General features: G+C 37.9%; 1 protein-coding gene across 4 annotated transcripts in view; it reads right to left on the reverse strand.

Moving 5' to 3' along the window:
• Positions 1-217: 217 nt before the first annotated feature.
• RAB27B (RAB27B, member RAS oncogene family) overlaps positions 218-18,636 on the reverse strand; it is a 183,523-nt gene continuing 165,104 nt past the window's right edge. For all 4 annotated transcript variants that reach the window (XM_021673552.2, XM_012464269.2, XM_012464268.2 and 1 more), the window contains 5 exons: positions 16,007-16,178; positions 14,335-14,420; positions 9,330-9,433; positions 5,772-5,895; positions 218-4,304 (listed from right to left, as the gene is read on the reverse strand). In XM_021673552.2, the coding sequence (XP_021529227.1) occupies positions 4,115-4,304; positions 5,772-5,895; positions 9,330-9,433; positions 14,335-14,420; positions 16,007-16,159 (657 nt within the window). In that variant the 5' untranslated portion in view covers positions 16,160-16,178 and the 3' untranslated portion in view covers positions 218-4,114. The remainder of the gene's footprint in view (positions 4,305-5,771; positions 5,896-9,329; positions 9,434-14,334; positions 14,421-16,006; positions 16,179-18,636) is intronic.

Below are 18,636 nucleotides of genomic sequence, written 5' to 3' on the forward strand. Positions count from 1 at the left end.
AGATCCAAAATCCTTTATGAATGAGGATTTTTCCCTCAAATGTTTGGTGTAATACATAATAAGGAAAGAATAATGTGCCTTTTTTTTTAAGTGAAGAGAGATGCAGAACAATGAACAACCTGTTTCATGAACACAAGGTTATATACTATGCTTAACTAATCACTGCACCAATTGCACAATATTGCTTCTTTTTCTAACTGCTGCACTCACTCCACTGGTGAAGAGATATACAGGCTTCATCAAATTTGTTGATTCCCAGTGTACTCAATTTACAGCTTAAAGAATGTCATATTGTGACTATTAAATTATTTTTAATGTAGTCGTGTCAAGCTTCTCTTTCTTACAAAGGGGACAAGAAAGGGCTGATTAAAACTCTTGCCTGTACAGGTTGGCAAAGAACAATTTATAGAAGCATGACAAAGACACTTATCTGGTTAAAAATAACAGATAAAATATTTACTTTAGAAATTGTTTTGAATATTTTGCAGGGTGATAGCTGATAATATGAAAATGATAGCAAATTGGATAAAGTGGTAATTTGCAAGAATTTTGTTTGTTTGTTTTGAGACAGTCTCATTCTGTCACCCAGGCTGGAGTCCAGTGGTGAGATCTCAGCTCACTGCAACCTCTGCTTCCTGGGTTCAAGTAATTCTCCTGCCTCAGTCTCCCAAGTAGCTGGGATTACAGGCACCTACCACCACACCCGGTTAAGTTTTTGTATTTTTAGTAGACACAGAGTTTCACCATGTTTGCCAGGCTGATCTCGAACTCCTGAACTCAAGTGATCCACCCACCTCAGCCTCCCAAAGTGCTGGCATTACAGGCATGAGCCACCGTGCCCAGCCAAGAGTTTTAAAACTCTTAGGGAGAGACCCACAGGCTCAACTCTTGGCATTTAGTAGTTTCTCTGTCAACCCTTGACCTCTTGTCATCATCAGACCAAGACAAATTTGTTCTCTGGACTACTTTTGATACATTTTTTCAAAGGATCTTTCTTTTTCTACCCTAAAAGGTAAGCTTGTACCTAATCACAGCTAAGAGTCTCAGGTGATGCTAACTCCATAAGAAGTAAGCAAGGAGAGCAAGAGAAGGTGGTTATGTTCTCCAGATTTGAATAAAGTCTTTGCATCTCTTGCTGATAATATCAGAAGATCTTTAGCTGTGTTAGTGTCTCTGTGAGGGCTTCCTATGATATAACATTATAGGAAATTAGCTATATATGTGGTTGGGGACAAATTTGGTCACAGAGGTATCTGAGGCACTGAGTTAGAGCAAAGTAAACATCAAACCAGTGTAAATACTCCAGAAATGATTTCTATATCAGAAAGGAGTTTCGTGTACATTTAAAACATTTCTCCTAAATACAATATGCTTTACTAAAGCATTGGGAGATACTTAGAAACAGGATATATGTTGGCTAAAAATACATGCTGTTATGGGGTAAAGGGCATATGAAAATCTTTAAAGTAGTCTGTGCACTTTATGGCACCAGATCAATTTGAAATTGTAAAATGAATTATACAAAACTATTAATCATGAAATAATGAGAGGAGGAATTTCTAATAATGATTACAAAAAATATGGGGTCAGATGTCAAACTTTATGGAGAAAATTTTTTTTAGATCAAGCATTTATTTATAAATAGAATAATATTTTAAATCAATTTGTCACTTTTCATTCCTCTTGAAATTATCCAATAATTATTTTTACAGAAACAGTTCCGTAATTATGGGCATCATTAGCCTCTGCTTCATGCTACAGCTATCAAATAATGATCTTAAAACAGACCCTGAAAAAAACACTCATTAAATAACTGACAATGACAGAATCTTAGCATAACTAAATCAATCATGTAATTGAAAATGAATAGAAACAGAAAGACATATCAAAATAGAATACTTTCGGGGTTTTATAAAGGCTTCACATTCCCTATTAAGGAAATGCAGGGGACATTACGATTTAAATCCAAAGAAGAAATTGATAATAATGACCACAGAAGTTCACCAAATTTTGCCACAGCAGTGGCAATATCACTTGTTTCTGCTCACTTTCCTTCCAGAAAAAAACATCTTAAACGTTAGTTTTCTATCTTCATGGCACAGGCATTGAGATAACAAAGAGCATCCCAGAGGAAACACCATGAGAGGGAATACACAACCATGATCCATCTTAGGACCTGCCATGATGCTGCAGAAATCAGAGGAGCTGGGCAGTTAATGCTGAGAATTTCAGTGGGGGCTAATAGCATAAAAGCTTCCAAATTATTCATATTTGGATTCATGGCACATTTATATGTCTAGTCCATCCTAAGAACATTATAAAGAGACATTTCCTTGGATCTGTCTGTGTTTCTGAAACTGATTCAATACTAGATAGAAGTTGGTAGAGGGAAGTTAAATGACAGATTGGGAGCTTTAGGGTCTTCAATGTGTATAACAAAGAAAATATGCACAGAGTATTAAAAAAATAGGTGTGATTGGAAAAAAATTATAGGATGAGGAAACAGTCTGTCAAAAAATCATATGCTCATAATAAAAAAAACAATGAAAATACATTGTCTCTGTTATCGGTAAAATTTAAAATTGACTGAAATAAATAATATTTGATAGGAATGGCTTGTATTTATCAGAAACTAAGATCAAAAATTAATGTAATGTTAGATTAGGCACAAGGATAGACTAGGCCAATGAAAAACAACTTTGTTATTATTTCTTAGAAAGAAAAGGCAGCTTTACATTAAAAAATACTGACCAATTTTTTTGGTGAGATAAGATATAGGTCCTTCCTCACCCAACCCCCCAAATACGGCTCAACTATAGGTGTTTTGCCTTTGGCAAAATAAAATCATATTATAATGTAGAATGAGGTATTATCATTTTTTATGTGATTAATGACATGAAAATTCAGAGTGACCATAGAATTGATCCATCATTGTTCCAAAGTTACTGATCAACAAAATAACACACCTGCATTTCTGCAATTGGTTGAAAGCCAGGAATGGGTGGGGTTTGGAGGGAAGAAATGTGATTTAGAGTTTCTAGTGCTTTTGTAAACTAAAAGGAAACCTGCAATAATTGTCACTTTTTGTTTCATATCACCAGCATATTTCATCTAAAATAATTCAGGGCCAGTTTTCCTTGACTGCATTTTAAAAGAGATTTAATAAACCATAACTGTTAATTTCTCCTTGTGACTATTTTATCGACATGTGCTAAGAAAAAATGAAATGAGAAGCTGAACACCAAACTGATTTCTAAAATTTTGTTTGAAATGGAAACCTCTGGAGTTCTCTTAATCCCAGCTGATAATGTCAGCTCCTAATTGGCTTGAGTGAAATTTGGCTAAGTAACCCTTCCAGACATCTTTAACAGATACAATTAATTTCAGCTGTACAAATGCCAATCTCTCATACTTTCATTTTTTTCCCAGGGTATTTGTCTTGTACTTTGTCATTTACAGTCCTGTTCTTGTCGATGTGCTATTAAGAATATAAAGATGGCATTATGACACTATCTCCTGCATTTTAGCAGAAGTGTGACATTTACCTATTTGTAAACTTATCAGTAATTTAGTCATTCTAGTACAGCTTTTTGAGTGTACATAGTAATGTCATTCATAATGAGCCAAATAGAATTCTTCATTGTGCATCCATTTTTAGCTAGTACATTTTCCCCAACGCAAATCTAAAATTATCCATCTGATTCAATACAATAAGTAAATCCAATCTTTTGAAATTCTTCTTCCTGTGTTCTCCCTTTAGTAGCCCACCCTTTTCTTCGATGTGACAGGTAACTTGTTCTGATTTAAAACTCATTGATAGTTCTTTTATATTGTCTTATATACTCATTTTCTCTATAACAAAAATAAATTGAATATCCATGATAATGAAACCACATTGGGAAATCTTTCATCTTGTCTGAAAGGGCCTCAGGGATAACTAGTCAATTCTTTTGAACACTGTTGACTATTCTGGTTTCTTAAAGTAGATTTTCTGGCAGAAAAAAGAAAGACATGACATTGTGTATAGTTTACTCAACAACAGTTGCGTGGTTTGTCATTGTTTTTAAAGGTCATATTTGGGTGGGGTTCTTGACGATCAGTTTCTACGTGGAGTCTAGCAGGCACATTTCTTCTCTGGTGGCTTTTCCCCATCCAACTTTCCAGAACTTCCACCATTGACAGCATCGGGGATTTGTGTCTTCTCCACACACTGGTCCATTCGTTTCATGATTAAGTCCAAAAGGGTTTCTACAGCTTTCTCCACATTCTGTCCAGTTGCTGCACTTGTTTCAAAATATGGTATGCTATCACAGAAAGGATGGCAAATGTTTTTTGAGAGAAAGGAATCAGAACAGATACAGCAAGATGTACAAGTGAATCATACATGCAAAAACGGCTGGCTGAGAGATTGTGAAATAATTATGTTTTCGCTGGCTAAGTTGGAAAGCATCCTTGTTTTTTCCTTCAGTGAGTAAAAATTGGTGAGCTGCTCTTTAGTATGGTTATAACCAGTTTTATGGGCAAGGAAATTGATACAAGAGGTAGTCAGGAAGTTGAAGCCAAAGCATTATCACTGTTTAAAAAAATTAGGAGGAGAAAAATACGCTATGATCAATAAAACTACTGATCAACATTACTATTAAAATACTGCATCCCTTCCACTCAATTATCTGGAAATCTGCTTTTGAAAACAGGCATGCATTGGCCAGGTGCAGTGACTCATGCCTGTAATCCCAGCACTTTGGGAGGCCGAGGTGGGTGGATCATGAGGTCAGGAGATAGAGACCATCCTGGCCATGGTGAAACCCCATCTCTACTAAAATACAAAAAATTATCCGGGTGTGGTGGCATGCACCTGTAGTCCTAGCTACTCAGGAGACTGAGGCAGGAGAATCGCTTGAATCCGGGAGATGGAGGTTGCAGTGGGCTGAGATCATGCCACTGCACTCCAGCCTGGTGAAAGAGCAAGACTCTGTCTCAAAAAAAAAAAAAAAAAAAAAAAAAAAAAAAGGAGATAAAGAAAATAGGCATGCATTGAATAAGGCTATTCGTGTGAATACAGTCAATATTTATTTGGAATTAAAAGTTTCAAGAAGACTTGTAAATTGTACAGCTCTCAGGGAGAATTCTTCCATAAAAAAAATTGGCAGACATGATAAAACTACTTTAAATTTAAAAAATAATGACGGATTCTGCCTCGGAAGTCAATTTACAATTACATGGGGTGTTGTTTCTGTTGTTACTGTTTTTTTTGTAAGCTGCCATGCAAGCTCAGCTAGGATAAAGACTACATTTTCAAGACCATGTCAGGGATTATTTCTTAGAGTTTTACGTTTATTGATTAAGAGGCAGAAGAATAGAGTGTTTAAGAGCATGAGCTTTGATCTCAGACTGCCTGGATTGAGTTGAATTTCTGCCTCTTACTAACTGTGTGGGGTGGCCTTCCATCAGTTTCTTAATCTCTCTGTGACTCAATTCTAATATATAAAATGGGATAACTCTAGTTATCTCCCACACATGATTTTGAGGGGTCAAAATGAGTTAGCGTCTAGGAACTGTTACCAGCACATTGTAGGTACACAGTAAACGTTAGGTGCTGTTATTATTAAGTAATTCATTAATACATCACATCTATCTCTCTGAAAGATCTTTTTAATCCACGTGCCATTCTTGGTTACTAGGATTTCTTCTAATGTCATTCCCATGTCCCTGCTCCATTTGTTGAACAGAAGTGTGCAAAGTCACATGCTGTCTCCATGTAACTGACTTACCCATATTTGTCAGCCAGTTCCCGAGCTTGCCGTTCATTGACTTCCCTCTGGTCCGGTAGATCTGCCTTGTTGCCAATTAATACTATATCTGGATTTTCACAGTAAGCATTTGCTTGCAGTTGGCCTGAAAAGAAAGCAGATGGAACCAGCAAGTTATTGATAAATAAGTGATGTCAAATGATTGCTCTTATTCCAGATTCCTGATCTAATTGTTCATCTCCAGTTTTGTTGCTTACTAGTTATATTAGCCAAGTTACTTCCTTTTCCCAGTCACAGTGTGCTCATCTGTAAAATGGAGATAACACCTTACAAATTGCAGATTATGGAAAGGACTAAAAATATATATAAAGCACCTGTATCAATACCCAACATTTAGTAAATGTTAGGTGCTTTTATTATTGAGTAATTCATTAAAACATCACATGTATTCCTCTGGAAGATCTTTAATCCATGTGCTATTCTTGCTTAAGGGGATTTCTTCTAATAATGTATATCAAGTTGTCAGCACATAGTAAGTATTCAGTAAATATGGAATACATCTGGGGAAATGTCCTCTGAAATGGCGATAACTGCTTCACACCATTTGCTCCTCAAATATGGATGGAGATAAATAGAACACGATTTTTAAGTGAACAAATTTTCTTTATCCTTTAGGAAGTTAGTGATGATCTATAGTGTGGAACATATTTGAATCACTACAAATTCATGTAGAAACAATTTTAAGACAAGTAATTTGTTTTTCTCTTTTCTACAAAAAATACTGTGTGTGTGGGGGGTGGTAAGGAGAGAGAGAGAGAGAGATAGGAGGGAGAAAGGAAGGAAGGAAGAAGGGAGGAAGGGAGGGAGGGAAAGAATAATGGAGAGAGGGAGGGAAAGAGGAATGGAGGGAGGAAAGAAGGAAGAAAGGGAAGAAGGGAGGGATGGAGGGAGGAAGGAAAGGAGGGAAGGAAGGAAAGGAACTCAGGGAGAAAGGGAGGAAGGGAGGGATGGGGAGGGGAAGGCAGGGCAGGGAAGGAAGGTGTGGGTGAGAAAAAAAAAAGAAAAAAATGTAAGAAACCTGTCAAGCTGTGTTTTTGAGGTTACAGAGGCTACTTAAATGTCTATCATAAAGCATGTTGTGTGCTACCTTGTTGAGACTAGAGGAAGAAGACAAAGGCTTACCCTGTAATACCAATTACTTGGGTGTTAAAAAATTCAAGTGTTATTAGTCATGACAATTAATTATTTTAAATCCCAGAAATATCCTTCTGGAGACGTTTAAAAACAAGGGAGACTCTCATCTGCCTTGAAAAAGGATAAACAAACCATTCTCTGAAAGAATTTAATAAGCTTATTATCTCCTTGTCTTCAGAATCTAATGCTACCACCAAAATTTGGGTAAGGAAATACAGTATTAAGTGGAAATAAAGGACAGATCCTAAGATAAACATTCATTTGGAGAAGCAATTACAAAAGTCAGGATTTGTTTCCCCATTGGTTACAACAATATTGAAACCACACTGAGAGTGGCTCTATATAATTATTATATATAATCATGAATTATATACAAAATATATTATTAATTTTACACAATATGCAGTGATAAGAAATACATCTGTTTTGAGCACCTGCTCTGTGCCAGGCACTCATCCAGGTATGGCATTTTACACTGAAAAAAATGGAAAAGTCTGCACTTTCATAAGTGCTTACATTCTAGTGGTAGAAAGTGTCAAAAACACAAGTAAACCAAAAATACATCATATCATGTCAGGTGATGGCTGGGACTGAATGAATCTAAAGCGTGTTGAGGATACAGAGTGATGAGTATCATTTCATCACTCTGGGTGATGGGGTGGTCAGTCAACAGATAAACAAGGCTTGGGTAAAACTTGAAGTGGGTGTAGAAATGATATGGTTTGGATCTGTGCCTCACATTGAAATGTAATCCCCATTGTTGGAAGTGGGATCTAGTGAGAGGCGATTGGACCCTGGGGCAGGATTTCTCATGAATGGTCTAGCACCATCCTCTGGTGCTGTTCTTGTGATAGTGAGTTCTCATGAGATCTGGTTATTTAGAAGTATGTGGCACATCCCCCTTTGCTCATGCTGCTTCTGCCATGTCAGATGCGCCCTCTCCTCCTTCACCTTCCACCATGATTGTAAGTTTCCTGAGGCCTCCCAGAACCCAAGCAGAAGCCAGCAACATGCTTCCCATACAGCCTGCAGAACCGTGAGCCAATCAAACTTCTTTTCTTTATAAATGACCCAGTCTCAGGTATTTCTCTACAGCATTGAAAGAATGAATACAACAAGTAAACCAAAAAATACGTAACACAGTATCAGGTGACGGCCATGACCTATAAAGTGTGTTGAGGGGATACAGAGTGATGAGTACTATTTTAGATGGGGTTGTCAGTCCAGAGATAAATAAGATGTGGCCAGAACTTGAAGGGAATGAAGAAACTAGCACAAGGCTATAAATGGGAGAAGAGAAAACAAAGGGATTGAATGGCAAGTTTTCATATTGGGAATAGCATGGGAGCCAGTTGGGCTGAAGGCTAGTGAGCTGGGCCTGAGTAACAGGAATTAGAGAGGAAGCCCAGATATCACAGTGACCTTGCAGGTAAGTGAGGGACTCTGGATTTTATTCTGGGTAAGATGGAAAGTTACAGAAGGACTTTGAGCAGGAAAATAACAAGGTCTAGTTTTTAAAAAGTACCTCTCTAACTACAGATGGCCCAGACAAATCTGGAAATGACAAGAGCAGCCTCATAGGAAGACTCGTCTGTCCTGCTATTAGTGTATCCTGCTAAGATCAAAATTCTTACTTGTAATAAAAAATACAAATGAAATATGCCCTTTATTGCTACATCAAGTAAAACATAAAGGAAAATTCTAATACTTCTCTCCTGTGGTGATGCATGTCAATATGACTTTAGTAATTGATTAGGGAACACTTCAATTTTTATTATATCAAAGTTTCAATTTTTATTATAACTAAGTTTTTATTATATCAAAGGCTGGAGATTCATCTTTACATGGTTTCCTTACATTTGAACCTTTTTTGAAAAATAAAATGCCCAAGGGAGCTGACTAACTGACACACTGTGCCTCACCTTATCATCACGCAACTGGTCTGTTCTGGTTTCACACCTAATTAACCCATCAGCGCTTAACATGCCTTAGGTGTCAGTGTCCCTTCTCAGAAAACACTGCTGGTTTTCCCTGTGATCTCTCCAGGTCAAATGTAGTAGCTCACTTAGTTTTAAGAAGTCCTTCCAGATTTACTGGAAAAGTGGAATTAATGGTCTTTCAGTGACAATAATAAAGATCATAGATACAGGTGGTGATAAAGCAAGGTAGGCTTCCTCTAAAAATATCAAAGGAAAATACAATTCCAAGCTGCCTTTGGTGGTACACATAAAGGCCACCACTTTGAAGGTGACACAGGCAACACTCAACTCATGACTTTGAAAGTTAATCTGTGGTACCCAGTCTGGTTGCATCTTGTGAGACCAACAAGTACCCAGGGCAGTTGGGTCCCAACGCGGCCAATCCACATTACTCAGTCCCACTTACTCATCCAGTTTCTGACATTTAAGAAGCTCTGTTGACTGGTGAGGTCAAACATTAATAAGAAGCCCATGGCGTCTCTGAAAAATGCAGTGGTGAGACTCCGGAACCTGCCGAGGAAACATAGTGGGAAGTTCTGAAAGTTAGTGCACATACTTTTGACAACAACACAAACAACAGTTTCCCTTTCAGGTATGAATTCTCCACGGCTGGCCCTTATGGAATATCCTAGGGAAATAGGAATGTGGGCAGAGAGACTGTTGAAGAACCAAGGGAGAAGATTTGGTCATAGTTTTTTTTTTTTTTAACCACTTCCTGGTTTTCTGATCTCACAGCGCTTTGTACACACAGTTTGTAACATTCAATCATGGATTTGCTTACACAGCTTTTTGGAATCTTTTTTATTTTTTTTTGGCTCGTGGGCATTTCGTGGTCTACAATTAAAATGTAAAGCACTTTAGAGTGGGCACTTTAATTTATACTTTCCATCTTTCTTGTCTCTGCCCAGAAGAAAGCTTGGCACACAGTAGCCTGAAAATGAATGCCTGTGATGATATGAAGAAAACCACAACTTGTTAGCTACAGGAAATGGAATTTTTTGTAGGGAAAAATATTGATGACAAAACTCTTTTTAAAAAGCACTGTTTTGGGGTAAAACTGAGCTTCAGGTTGGCATCTAGGATTCACAAGGAAAAGGAAGATGATTGGGGGACTGAGTGAGGGTCAGGACAGAAAAGACATAGTCATTGGGGAAAGAAAGAAAGAACTCTCATTATTAATCACGATTTTGGAGAAATTTGCTCTTTCGTGTGCAATGCAAAGTTTTTCCCTCCCTGGTCAGCTTTCCATGCCCCAACCCCCGACCCCAGACACTACCAACCATCTTCAATGAAGTTAAAGATGTGCTGAGATTCACTTCAATATGAGCAATGGGCAAAACCAGAGACCACATATAGGGACCAGAGAAGGTTTTGAATTTGGCAGTGGGTTTTTAGAAAGGCACATAGCTTTGAAGTAGCGATATCGCTTCCTATCCTAAATGTTCTTCTAATTTTTGGTCTATTTTAGCCTATTTTTAGATCCTTTATGTTGGTTTCCTCAGAGTTCTTTTCTTGACCCCTCTCCCTCTATACACATTCACTGGATAATCTTATCCACTTCACTGGCTCAGTTGTAGCCTGTAAATTGAGAAGCCCAAAATTAGAAATCTAGCGCTTCCTCGCCTTTCACACTGGGTGCCTAATTACTTGTTGGATACTTCCACCTGGAGGAAACTCAGGTACATCCAACTTCACACGTCCAAAACCAAACTGGCCACTCTTCTTGATTTATTTTCTGTCTATGATATCACCATCCTGGTTGCCATGACCCCTTCCTCCTTCACTTGCTGTCTACAGTTAACACGTCTTTTGACCTCTCATTTCTTACTCTGCCCCTGCTCTACTTCCAAACTCATTCTCTCTCACCTGGACAACTTCAACAGCTTTCTCATTAGGCTTCCTGTATCCAGTTTTTTTGGGACCTCACTCCTATCACCACTCCATTTCTTCCCACAGATTATATCAATGCTCCATGAAAGATATTTTAATGATTATACATCACTCGTAAGCCAATGCACAAACTCCTTAAAAAGCTGTCAAGGCTCTGCGGGAAGTGACCTTTGTTCATCTATCTAGCTTCATCTCTTTGACTACCCACAGACATGCTGATCTTCTTTTAGTTCTTAGAAAGTTCACTCTGCTCTCCTGGGCTTTCACACATGCTGGTCTTTCTGTGGGTTACCTTGTCTTTGTGCTTCCTTTACTTCCTGCCCCTTCCTTTATCCAGGACAGCACTCACTCATACATTGTGCATGAGTACATTCGTAATGGTATCAGAGGAAATACCACTTCTCCAAGGGACCTTCCCAACACTGCATGTGGACTATGGCTCCTCCTGGTGGGCCAGCCTATGCCTTTGTTTTCATGTTACTATTCTAAGGCTCCATTGCAACCGTTTTTTCATCCAAATTCTATCCTAGACTGTAAGCTCCAAGGGGAAGGGAGCTGTGTTGCTAACTTGCTATCTGTCGTATTTTGATGGCTCAGAACATGGTATTTGCTCACTAAATATCTGAGAAATTAAACTGTGCAAGAGAAAGAAAGAAATAGTAAAAGATATACAATTATTAAGTATTTTAATTGACTGCAACAGAGAATGCTACTTTTCATACCAAAAGATGGGAGAAGAGATATTTTCACTGCTATTTATTTCCAAAGTAGGATTTGTTTGTAGGGCATTATCATGATCTAAAAATGTAGAGCAGAAATACCAAAAAAAATTATTCAATTTCTTCTTGTGGATTTGTTTCTACCATTCCTTGGAAGCCCACAGAGATTACAGTGTTTTATTGAATAGTTCTCCCTCTTTGGAAACTAGCTGTACCCACAAAATTGTCTCCTACTCAACCATAATTGTGTCATGCCAGGAAAACTGCTCTTTGTTCTCTCTTTAAGTGTGTATGTCTCATTTGAGGACAAGACTGTGTGTTATTCCCTGTCATTGCCCAGAGTGTATGACAAAGTTACTCACAAACATGCTTGCCACAGTGATCTGATTGGGGCAAACACTTTCTCCTCCACAGCAGCATGGATAGAACACACTTGTTCCAGAGCAGTAACAGATATCCTGGTCATTTCTGTCTAGTATCTTTGATATCCTCTACTCCCCCTACCCCTGGGGAGACAAGTAATTCATTTCCAGCCTTCCCTACCCATCTCATTCTGTCTGTTGAGTCAGCCGGGTGGAGAAAACCAGTAGAACCATGTTCCAAAGAGTTAAAGAAACCAATGACGAACAGAAATTGAGTTTGCAGGATGGCAGATAAAGAAGGAAATAACTTGCTGAAACAGTGAAACTCCCTCTGCTTACGAGATAAGAGAGCTGGCTGAAATCTATTGAAACTGATATGGCCAACTGGAATCTGTACAGAATGAGCTTGCTAATGTCACAGCCTGAATTTTTACCACGTGTTTCCCACTAACTCCCCTTGAATTTCCACATGTGACCCCTGAGATAGCATGCAGACATAAGTGAGCATGCCCAAGGACTTTCCAGCCCTCCCCTTTCCTTCCACCAATCACCTGTTAATCTCAGAACCCACCCAACACCCAAACCTTTTCCAAAAAAATACTGCTTCAAAAGCCAGAACAAAAAGACAGATTTGAGCTTGACACTTCTGTCTCCCTGTGAGTCGATTTGCAATAAAAACTTTCCTTTTCTCAAAATCCAGTGCCATAGTATTGGCTTCTAGTGCATTGAGCAGCATGCCCCGTTTGCTCGAGGATACTAGGATCACAGAAGAAACAGACCCCAAAGTCAATTATCACTCTTCCCAGTCACTGGGAATGAAGGCTGTGCCCTACATCCTTTAGGTTTCCTTAAGGGCCATGTGTTTTCTCTTCCTTCCCATGATGTAACTTCTATCAATATCCATTATCTTCCATGGATTGCACTGCCAGATGTCCTTAGGCATAGGGCTGAGGTGTGAGGCGTTGCTTATCTTGTTGCTTAGCTACACCTTATATATACACACAGAACGCAAAATTCTCAAGGGATGAATAACCCAAGTGTTACGAAGACTGCCCTGAGTCTTCCCCATTTCCCCCATAGAGCAGCTGCCTTCAGGGGACAGACAGAGAAGGCTGCCATCATGCAAGGCTGACATATCATGTGTGAGGACATATGGGAACCACATTTTCTCATATTACTTCCTCAAAAATGAATTAAAGTGCTCTATAAAACATACATCTTTGTGACAACAAAACTGACATATGAACAGAGATTCTTGTGAGGAATGGCTTCAGAGGAACCAGCAGTGTTGAAGGGTGTGTGTAAATGGAATTCACAGTCAAAAAGCTAACAGAGAGGGCCCAGCACCTCTCCTGGCGTTTACACTCACTGAAAGCGAGAACACTTTGGATGCATTTCAAAGATGTAAGTGTTTACAAGCATAAGCATTATAAGACATACGATGCAGAATTTGGAGGTATGTGCCTTCTAAATATCCTCTCTGCCAAGTTTTTGCCACTTTTAATTTAATCTAATATTGAAAAGCTTCATTAGCTTGAGGTCTTTTGCACTTTGAAATTTTGGTTCCCCCAAAAATATTTTTTCACCTAACAATGGCATAGTACCTCCAGTTCTTAGAAATTAGCACCACTATCTACCGAGTATTATCTTGGACACTGTACCAGAGACAATGCTCAAAAGCCAGGCAAGATCTCCACACCTGTAAAGCTGACCGTTTTATTGGAGTGAGAAGGCCCCAAGTAAATCAGTGAACAACAGTTAAAGATACAAATAGAATATTAATCTTATGACAAGGTGGCATATAATTACTTTAGACCTTAATGGTGAAATAACTGGTGTTTGCAGTTCAGAGGAAAAGTGGGAGTTTGTTTCAGCTGGGGTGTTCAGACAGGCTTCATAGAGGAGATGAAATATGAGCTGGGCCTGGTACAAGGAGAGGATCAGAAAAAGTGGGAAGAGAGTAAAATATTCTAGCTGGAGGGTAATTGTTTACAATCAAAGTCTGAAAGGACAAAGCCAGTCACATGGCATGGGACAAAGAAGCTGTGCTGAAATAACAGAGAGAGACAAGAAAGAGCTTAACATTCTTTCTTCAACTCCCTCTTCAAGTAGCACTTATAACAGTGTTTATTTCCCATCTTCATTCAATTAAATTATGGAGAACCCCTTTTTTTCTTCTAAAAAGTGCAAAGACAATGCATAACAAGAATCTTCAGAGAAATGTTCGAAAGTCTGATTTTTGAAATTTGTGCCAACTGCACAGTGCTACTGTGGTTAATTAATTACAAGTCATTTATTTTTATTTCTGGATACTAATGTCTAATTTGAAACCAGGAGAAGAGTTGCACATTATTTGTTTTTCAAGTTTGCATATAGCATTCATTTTAAAGTAAGTTTTTCTAAGCTATGTGTAGCTACAAATAAAGCAATTTACTATTACCGCTCTTGTCCTGCAGTGTCCCAAAGCTGAAGATGCACTTTAAATGCTTTCCCTGAAGATCCATTTGGTCCCTGTGTATTATAAACCTGAAATACATAATGTTCATTAGTTGAGGTTGCTTTGGATTTTGTCAGCACTCAAATTCTCTGGGTTCACTCAGCATGTTTTTTCTCAATTACTATAATCAAAGTTCATAGTGCAGAATAAATATTTGCTCTATTTTTTCCAGAATTATCACATGTACTCTCACTTTTAAATGTCAAGTGCAAGTATGATTTTCAACACAGTTTAGGCATATTGCAAACTTAAATTAGACGCCTTCTGTCATTTTCTCATGAGGAAGCAAACATCAGATTTAGGACCCAAGTTCTAGGTTCAAATACAAACTCTTCATTTAACCTCTTTGAGGCTTATTTTCTTATCTCTAAATAGAGATCTGACCTCTTCCTACTTTATAGAGTTACTTCAAACAGCAAACTTCAGTGAAATCACAGATGTTAAAGCATTTTTAAAACAGTAAAGTGTTTTATAAATACACAAATATCCTTTACTGAAAAACAGACTTTTGAAATGCACAGAATTTCTCAGTAAGTTGACACAGGACATTTCAAGCCTTTCTTCACTAGTCATTTAGTTAAAGGCTCTTTTTAGGTAAGTTTAATTTTTTTAAAAAAATTCTAGCCTTTTTATTGTTGAAGCAAAGCCTAAAACATTTAATATTTACTCAGTTTCCTCAAGTATAGTTTAGTGAATATGTTTTAAAGGGAAAATTTTGCAAGGACATATACCCAGATAAAGGAAAGGATGGAAGGCAGGAAAACCCTGAATGGGTTATTAGGGAGTTTGCTAAGCCTACAGGACCATGTACTGACTTTCAGATAAGGTCCAGTACATTATAAGAAACCATGATTCAATTTGCCAGGCAATGGCTTCCAACTCCCATTCTTTTGTTTTCTTCCCCAGTTCTCAAGGAATGAGTAGATTTGTGACATCAACTGGAAGCCACAGTCATTTGGCAATCAAGAATACCCAGGGTGGCAGTAAATCTGGCTGAGCTTCTGTGCCTATGCTACACATCTCACATGTCACAATATCCTTATTCCTGTCAATAGTGTCTAGCATAGGAGAAGGAAGTGGTTGTGATTCTCACTTAAACTCCCTTATCTTGGAAAATAGCATGATTGGTCTCACATTCTGTTCATAAGAAGCCAGTGATTGATGGCTGAGTCTACACATAAATAAAAATGCAGCAAGAACTTACAAAGCTCATGTTCCAGATATTTGCCAATCATACTTTTAACTTCTTTCTTAAGAGTGGGGAAATGATCACTTGCTCTTATTGAGGAATTTAACTCAGATCAGAGTTAATGCTTTTAGATTCTAATAATTCAAGTTTGGAAAGATTTCTTAAGAATTCATGGAAAACACGCATACAAATCTCTAAAATATTGACTTGGGTTGCCTTGTGTAATTTGGGAGATGAGAGAGTGCCACTTAATTTTTTTTTAAGAAAGTTGTTATTTATAGCTGAAAAGTAGTAAATAATATTCTAAAATAAAGTGACAGGTTATGAATTTCATGTGACAAAAGACAAACTCAAATGCAATCAGCATAGCTTCTGGATTCTTATTTTATATAGGGGGATGAGTGACAAGTACGATTAAAAACTCACCACACGTTTTTCCCGAAAGTCTATTCCTACTGTAGTGATGAATTTGGGATTGAATTTATTGTCTGTGTATCTGTAAAGAAATGTTGTCTTCCCCACCCCTGAATCTCCAAGGGCCAGGAGTTTGATCAGATAATCATAGTCTCCATCGGTCATAGTGATGGTCTTGGTCGATCTGTATAGGAGAGGGAAAAAAAGTGTTATGATTAAAGTTGATTTTCCTTTGCCTTATATCAAAATGAAACACAAATTTAATTTTCAGGGTTAAAAAGTCAAATACCTCTATTCTGCCATATTCAAAATTAACTTGATCAAACCAGCTTTAGGGGTGAAGGCGCATCTAGTATTTCACTGGGTACAAATCTTTTTACATCACATCACCTAATATGGAAAAATATGCAAAATACCAACTGCCACAGTGTATTGTCTGTTCTCATGCTGCTGTAAAGAACTGCCTGAGACTGGGTAGTTTATAAAGGAAAGACATTTGATTTACAGTTCCACAGTTCCACATGGCTAGGGAGGCCTCAAGAAACTTACAAACATGGCAGAAGGAATCTCTTAACAGGTGGCAGGAGAGAGAATGAGAGCTGAGCAAAACGTGAAGCCCCTTGTAAAATCATTAGATCTTGTGAGAACTCACTCACTATCATGAGAACAGCATGAGCAACATGAGGATAACTGCCCTTGTGATTAAATTACCTCCCACTGTGTCCTTCCCCCAACACAAGGGGATTATCGGAACTATAATTCAAGGTAAGATTTGGGTAGGGACACAGTCAAACCATATCACATAGCAATAGTAGAACTTAAAGTAAAAAGTCATAGACTTGTGTTTTAAAATCAGCGCATTTGGGATTAAGAGGATGGTATTAGGAAGATGAGAGAGTCACAGGGGACAGAAAACCCAGTCCAAGATGATGCAGATATCCTAGAGAAAGACAGCACTTATAGACAGATAATGGAAGAAAAAAGCAGAAGGATCTATTTTGCATCTAAACATGCAGGATGAGCCTTCTATATAATTTGTACACAAATCATTCCTTTTTAATTTAAAAAATTTAACAACTGGAATGAAAACCCTTAAACCTGTACTGGTAACACCAAGAATACTAGGACATGTATTTGAATGACACAATTACCTACTTGGTGAAATATCCACTCTTGAGTTGAGCAAAATAATTTACTGTTTGGTACAACTTCCTGAATCGTGGGTTATAGTAATAGAAATGGGCTTGTCATATATGTAAAGGAAGGCCTATGAAGATTTTCTAGAATGCAAAGGTTTATCTCATTATTATGTGAGAAGGAGGAATACTTCTCCACCTCTGATGATCCAGAAAACGCTGTGTTCTTTAAGCATTCTGGGGTAATTAAAATTAAATGTCAACAACAGCCTATTCTATGGATATGATACGGTTAGGCTTTGTGTCCTCACCCAAATCTCATCTTGAATTGTAATTCCCATAATCTCCACACGTCAAGGGGCAGACCAGGTGGAGGTAACTGAATCATGGGGGTGGTTTCCCCAAGCTGTTCTCATGATAGTCAGTGAGTTCTCACAAGATTTGATAGTTTTATAAGGGGCCCTTCCCCCTTTGCTATCTCCCTTTCTCCTGCTGCTTTGTGAAGAAGGGGCCTTACTTTCCCTTTGCCTTCCACCATGATTGTAACTTTCCTCAGGCCTCCCTCGCCATGCTGAACTGTTTTTTAATTAAACCTCTTTCCTTTATAAATTACCTAGTCTTGGGCAGTTCTTTACAGCAGTATGAAAATGGACTAATACAGGAAATATAATTCTAATAACATTTTACGTGTAAAAAAATTGTACAAGTTCATGTAAAAAAATTAAATCAATTTTTATATTGTTACTTTAGTCACCAATCAAAACCAAAAAGATTTATGTCTTTGGGTAAATAATGATGAAGAATAGAATGAAGTACTCATCAAATAATTCAGGATCATTATATCATTTGGAATATTTGCAATTTTTTATATCATACTTTATTATGAATGTATGTTTCTTTCATGAATTAATGCTTTCTGAGGTCGGATGTTTTGAAAGTTGCCAATTCATACTTTTGCTCTAAAGCTTTCCTGCCATATAACACATTTTCTTCACTAGTAGAACTCTCTGGATGGATTTTTGCTGACCATGGATATTCTCTTTAAAAATAAAAAAGATCTAGATAAAACATAATCATTTCTTAGGAAGAGATCCATAGCACCCATCAAGACTAGTCTTTCTTAATAAAATGATACACATGTCTCAACTATTGCCATGAAATTCTTGGAAAATGTCTATATTGTGTGACTGCCTAGAATGGACTGGTTCTGAGTTTCTTGGTTTCTCCAAAAGAAAAAAAAAAAGTTTTTTGAGACAGAGTCTTACTCTGTCATCCAAGCTAAAGCACAGTAGCATTATCAGGGCTCACTGTAGCATCAACCTTCCCCGGCTCAGATGATCTTCCCAACTCAGCCTTCCTGGCAGCTGGGACTACAGACACATGCCTCCGTGTGCGTGTGTGTGTGTGTGTGTGTGTGTGTGTGTGTTTGGTACAAATGGGGTTTCACTATGTTGCCCAGGCTGGTTTCAAACACCTGGACTCAGGCAATCCACCCTCCTTGGCTTC

This window comes from Aotus nancymaae, unplaced genomic scaffold (assembly GCF_030222135.1).
Source record: "Aotus nancymaae isolate 86718 unplaced genomic scaffold, 86718_ANA_hifiasm-v0.15.2.pri h1tg000020l, whole genome shotgun sequence".
Classification (NCBI taxonomy): domain Eukaryota; kingdom Metazoa; phylum Chordata; class Mammalia; order Primates; family Aotidae; genus Aotus; species Aotus nancymaae.